Source organism: Xyrauchen texanus, chromosome 19, assembly GCF_025860055.1.
Source record: "Xyrauchen texanus isolate HMW12.3.18 chromosome 19, RBS_HiC_50CHRs, whole genome shotgun sequence".
Taxonomy (NCBI): Eukaryota; Metazoa; Chordata; class Actinopteri; order Cypriniformes; family Catostomidae; genus Xyrauchen; species Xyrauchen texanus.
In genome coordinates, this window is record NC_068294.1 from 36064181 (window position 1) to 36070587 (window position 6407).

The following is a 6407-nucleotide window of genomic DNA, read 5'->3' on the forward strand; positions in this document are numbered from 1 at the left end:
CTCACAAATCAAGCAATCGGGCTTAATGATAAACTGGGATAAAATACAGAAACGCCCGGGAATTTCTATTTTTGAAAAGGTTATAGGGCCTATAGCAATAAAAACAAGAGTTTAACCTCAGGGCAGTTAACACTCGGGCAGCATTTGATATATTTAATATGTATAAATTGTGTCATATTACATTATTTATGCAGCCAGCAGCAAAAAAAAAAAAAAAAAAGTAAATAAATAAAATAATAATATCCATCCATCCATCCATCGTCAACCGCTTATCCTGTGTACAGGGTCGCGGGGAATAATATAATTAATAATAATAATAATAATAATAATAATAATAATAATAATAATAATGGTGATTCATGTCACTTTCATCATATTTAATGCTTTTTAAAGACTAAAATAATGGAACACCGTCAACTTAATGGCTTTATAAAGAATGTGAAAAGCATAGAAAGTCCCTCGCCTGTGTTCCTCGTAAAACTGCGTTTTTAATGCACGTGAAAATATACTCATTTCTCGTTGTGATGCCTTCTTTGCACGCCTATCATAATTAGGCTAATGTTTTCTATGAATTAGAATAACTATATATTTGGCGTGTACGTGCCTGTATATATGTTAAAATCGTTTTCTGTGTCACCATAATTATCTCCAGTTGTACATTGAAAGTGCACTGTTGGATAAGCATTGAGGGAAAAGTTTTCTTCATAAATCTGGGAACGGGCGAGGCAGCATAGTGCTGACATTAGTTATTGTGCGGAGCTCTGGACTTCAATTGCACCCAAGCCTCCGTTTCACTGCCAAGCGCCGATCAGCTCTACACCAGGAAACTCCAAATAAGGGCATGGAAGTGAAAACCCACCGGAATCGAGCCTTATGTAGTCACGACCTTATATGGCATGGCGGAGCGGGATCTTCCTGCTACAGCGCTGCTACAGCACAGACGGGAAACCTGAATGTTTACGAGGACTTCGGAGGAGAAAAGCTAAACATGCGCTTCTCTTTCTCGCGCGGAGACACTGCGCTTACCACGCATTGATTCGCTGTGGAGGAGGCACGGGCATCTTCCCTCCATTTAATGCACAGACTTAATGTTTTAGCTCCCCAATCTGCTCGTTTCCTCTAGGCGAGCGTCATGTGTCCTCCACTGCAGTGCCTAAATATGGGCTTCCTCCAGTCCAAATATGGACATATACGTCACGGCAAGAGGATATATAAAGGAGTAGGGATCCTCTGAGCTGAGAAAGAGCTTAGAGAGCCCGAGCGATACAGTGGTAGTGCAGACAGCTGCCGTATTCGCAATATAACCAAATACATTTTGACACATTATATAAATGTGACAAGTGAACTCAAAACAATAACAGAAACAAAACAGCGAATTGGAGCAAGAGCTAATTTGGTGAAAAAGTGACAATAGTACATTTGAAGTGTGTATGTTAGGGAATGAGTAAAAGGGACATTCTGAATCTCAGTTGTTTTATCTGAGAGACACAGTGGATTTTTTTCTGCCTCTTTGGACAAACCAAAAGGAGAAGAGGGAAAGCAAAGAAGAAGATCTAGAGTTCTGTTAGAGTGAGGACATCGCAACATCTTCACGTCTGTCTTCCCTGACGGGCAAGCTGCTGATCTCTCTTGCATACTTCTCTCCTCTCCGAGCACACTTCAGAGAGATGGCTGCAGCCAAGACAGAGATGCTCCTGTCTGCTCTGCAGATCTCAGATCCCCTGAGTTTCCCTCACTCCCCCCTGGATAACTACCCCAAGCTGGAGGAGATGATCATGCTGAACTCTGCAGGGACCCCCTTCCTCAATGCCACAGCGCCTGAAGGAACAGGCTTTGGCTCTGGAGATCCCGGGGAGCAGTTTGATCACCTTACTGGAGGTAAGCGTTCAAATTGATTAAATTGCATGGGGAGAAAGCTGCATGCTGATTTCATGGTTGTAAATAACTGCAGTTATTTAAATAGAAAATAAAAGTGTATTTATGTTTTAGCAGACCTCATTTAAATATAGAAACATTATAATTATCAAATTAATATAAAAGAAAGATGCATATACTAATGTTAACAAATACAACCTTATTTTAAAGCATTAACAATTTTACAGATGCACAAACAAGCAACGATTCAGAATAAGTGAGCTTTTACTAAGACATCAATGTCCAATCAGTTAAATGAATTAAACATGTCAATATTTGCAGAACAGCTTTATTTCAAACATTTAAAGTGCAGGTTTGATTCCTAATAATGCTAATGATTATCTTACTGTATGAGTGAGAAGGGGAGAGCAGGATGACAGTAATTAGTAAGCGAGTGAACTGAGAGAAGCCCACATGCAGATGGTTTAGCTTGCGCTGGCTCTTGTCTCCAAGGGTGATCGGCAAATGTGTGTGTGTTTAGGAGGGGAAGCACCCCTGTGTTCCATCAGCACCTGCTGCTCGGTCTGAGATTGTGGGAAAACACAGTTTCAAAAGTTAGCAGTGTTTAGTCCCCCCAACTAAACACCATGTTCTGTGGTTATTTATGTGCAATGAAATGGCCATAAAAAAATGTATGGTGAACTAGCTGTACTATGGTGTTTAACTCCCTCTTTTTTTTTTGTGGTTGCTTCTGCAGACACGCTTCCAGATATTGGCATGGAGAAATCTCTGACAGATCAAAGCTACCCCACCCAACGGCTGCCCCCCATCTCTTACACTGGCCGTTTCACCCTCGAACCTGCCACCAACTGCAGCAACAGTCTGTGGGCTGAGCCTCTGTTCAGCATAGTGAGTGGGCTGGTGGGCATCAACCAGCCTCCCACCTCCATCCAGTCATCTTTGACCTCTCAGTCAACTGTGCCCTCTTCCTCATCTTCGTCTTCCGTACCCCCCTCCTCTTCCTCAGCTACATCCAGCACCAGCCTGAGCTGCTCTGTCCACATGAGCGAGCCCAACCCCATCTACTCGGCAGCTCCCACCTACTCCAGTGCCAGCCCAGACATCTTCCCTGAGCCTGGGCCTAACTTCCCAACCACAGTAGGAAGCTCACTGCAGTACCACCCTTCAGCCTATTCTAATAGCAAGGCCTGCAGCACCAGTTTCTCTGTGCCAATGATCCCAGACTACCTGTTTTCCCAGCAGCAAAGTGAAATCAACTTGGTGGCACCCGATCAAAAGCCCTTCCAGACGCAAGCAGGTCAACAGCCCTCCCTGACACCGCTGTCCACCATCAAGGCCTTTGCGACACAGGCGGTAGGACCTCAGGACCTGAAAAGTGGCTACCCAGCTCAGCTCATCAAGCCCAGTCGTATGCGCAAGTACCCTAACCGGCCAAGCAAGACACCCCCACACGAGCGTCCCTATGCATGCCCTGTAGAGACCTGTGACCGTCGCTTCTCACGTTCAGATGAGTTGACACGGCACATCCGCATCCACACGGGCCAGAAGCCATTCCAGTGTCGCATCTGCATGCGTAACTTCAGCCGCAGCGACCATCTGACAACCCATATCCGCACACACACGGGTGAGAAGCCCTTTGCCTGTGAAATTTGCGGCCGCAAGTTTGCCCGCAGTGACGAACGCAAGCGCCACACTAAGATCCACCTGCGGCAGAAGGACAAGAAAGCAGACAAAGGTGCCACCACTGTACAGAGCTCAGTTGCCAATGTCTCCATGTCAGCTTCCTTGCCCGTGTCCAGCTACCCCTCACCCATCACCTCCTACCCATCCCCAGTCTCCTCCTTCCCGTCCCCTGTGAACTCCTGCTACTCCTCACCAGTCCACAACTCCTACCCCTCCCCTTCCATTGCAACCACTTACCCCTCTGTGACCAATACCTTCCAGACACAGGTGGCCACCTCCTTCCCGTCCTCTGTGGTCAGCAACATCTACAGCTCTCCCGTGACCACCCCGCTGCCTGACATACAGTCAGCACTTTCCCCACGGACAGCCGACATCTGCTGAGACTTTCATCACGTCCACCCTCCCTGGCATAAAATAACTTAAAATGTAAATGACTTTTAGGTCCCCTCTGCAAGAAGCACTTTTCTGCCCATGTTCCAAACATGGTCCAGTTACAAAACAGTCATTTGAAAACAAAAGGGACTTTTGTGTCCTTCTCTCCCTTCAAATCCTTTCAAACAAGGCATGTGAGACTTTCTAATGACAAACAAAAGCAACAGGCTTCGGCATGTTTTTCCTCAGACTGTGCGTGCACAGATGTACTTGCGATGTGGACTGACAAAAGGACATTAGCGGTGTAATCGAAGCCTGTGGCTTTAGGCTCAGACGCTTGGCCTGACAGGTGTACAGTTACAAAAGATATTTGAATAATATACATAAGCTACAGTATATTGTACATGTGCCATGTTTCCTTTTTATTTTATCTTTTTAGTACCATTGTTGTGAAAATTGATTTGAATATTTGCATTGTATTATTCTGAATTGAGCAGGGCCATATTTTCAAAGATACATTCTGTGTTAAGTAGTGAAAATGCTGTGATAAGTTCTTGACTTCGTTTGACTAGAAGCACTTAAGTATTCTGACGCATGTGGAAGAGTGATGTTAGTTTGTCTTATTTTGTAAATATCATCCACTGGTACTATCTTTCTCTTTCTCAAATGTGACAACAAATATCTGTTAAACGGAGGGGGGAAACATCAGAAAAAGAATCTACCACAAATCTAAAATTCTTTTGGTGCCTTTTATGAAGCCTTGCAGATGTTTTGACAGATATCAGCGTGTGGATGCGTTGCATCTAGCCTTAAGGTGTAAGGGATTTTTATTTTCTCTCATTTCTTTTTTTCTATATTCAGAAAGTCATTTCAAGGAAAGAAGGGAAAGGATATGAGGGCACTGCATTTCTTGGGGACGTAAGCAAAAAAGAAAATGAAAATTAAACTATATTTTTGTAACGAAAATGTACATATCTACATCTTGAGGAGTTGGAATGCTGTAGTTACCTACTGAGTAGGCATGGGATTTTTTGTATGTTATTTACATGCGGTCCATTATTTTGTCGTTATTTTTATTTTGTATTTGTGTTTGTTCAAAAAAGTGACTGTTTATGGCTTCTAAACACATTGAATGCGCTTAACTGCCAATGGGATATTTGGTGTACAAGATATCCTTCAAGAACAGAAATATAAATAAAACGTAAATATATAAATATATACATTGAATCTCTGTCGTCCTTTTCATCACTTAACAACAGGTTTGTGAATTCTCACACATGTCAATGAACACTCCTTTATAGACTCAACACATAAACCCTTTTATATTGCAAACAATTTACTATAATTCAGCATAATTAAAAGCCATATCTTCAAGTTACAACATTTGAATTATTAAAACATTTCCTCATACACAGTACAACATACATTTATATTAAATTCTTATAAGATTTAAATTATAAAATCTGAAGTTATTCCTCTTAGAAGGACCAGACTTTTCAATGAAATAAATCAGAACACCTCTTCCATAAAAAGACGAAACTACAAACAAAACAACAAAATAACCTAGAGCCAAGAAAAGAAAAGAAATTATAAATAAAATCAACTTGACATCAAATATATATATGTACTGATGCATTCTTTTGTTCAGAAGTTCAGCAAGCTGAGAAGCCAATCATGGAGTTGATACCGCAGATCAGATTGTCTCTTCATGAGAATATGTTATCAAAAGATAGCATGTACGAATGTGACTGGATGCGCTTGGGGCTTAATTATACATAGATAGCAATCGTGTAAATCAGTCGACACTAATAAGACACCCTTGTAATGGGCTTCCGTGTCTATTGAGTTTGTCAGATGAAAAAAGTCTCAATATCCAAGTTGCTTTTAAGAGTAAGGCAACTTTTGCTCTATTGTATGCTTTACCTTCCTACATGAATGCCTTTGTAAAAGAGAAATAATAATCTGCTCATACTAATTTCTGTGCCACCAAAAAGATCAAATGAAAAAGTGCTCTCTAGCTTTCTCTCCCACTGTTTTGGCTTCATACTTTGTGTGCTCATTATAGCTCGGTTAAACTATCTTGTCAGGGAAGATACAAGTTGAACAGATTTAATGTGACAGAAATTGCAGATGTATACGTAAATGTGATGTGTCTGCATAATTATTTCCTTATTTATCGCAGGTAAAAGCTTAAAAACCAGGTTGATCATTCTACCACTGCAGATAACATATCATAAACCAAACAGCTGAGAAAGAAAAGAGATGATTTTTCCTAAATCGGTTGATAATCAACCATCAAATTGGAACACTGCTCAATAAATTAACATTTCAGACCATAAGGGTAGGTCAGCAGCCCAGGGAAGGAAAATTGGCTTGTGTTTTTGCACAGGGACTTTCCCAAACTATGAGGCAATATCAGACCAAAAGATGAAGCCACAAAACAGCACTAGATTTGAACGCAGAGGTATAACAATCGT

At 41.7% G+C, this 6407-nt stretch overlaps 1 protein-coding gene across 1 annotated transcript; it reads left to right on the plus strand.

The window, feature by feature from the left end:
- Nucleotides 1–1251: 1251 nt before the first annotated feature.
- Nucleotides 1252–5150, plus strand: LOC127660098 (early growth response protein 1). Its single transcript, XM_052150173.1, has 2 exons — nucleotides 1252–1878; nucleotides 2612–5150. The coding sequence occupies exons 1-2, from the start codon at nucleotides 1668–1670 to the stop codon at nucleotides 3937–3939; spliced, it is 1539 nt and encodes a 512-aa protein (XP_052006133.1). The 5' UTR covers nucleotides 1252–1667; the 3' UTR covers nucleotides 3940–5150.
- The last annotated feature ends 1257 nt before the right edge of the window (nucleotides 5151–6407 follow it).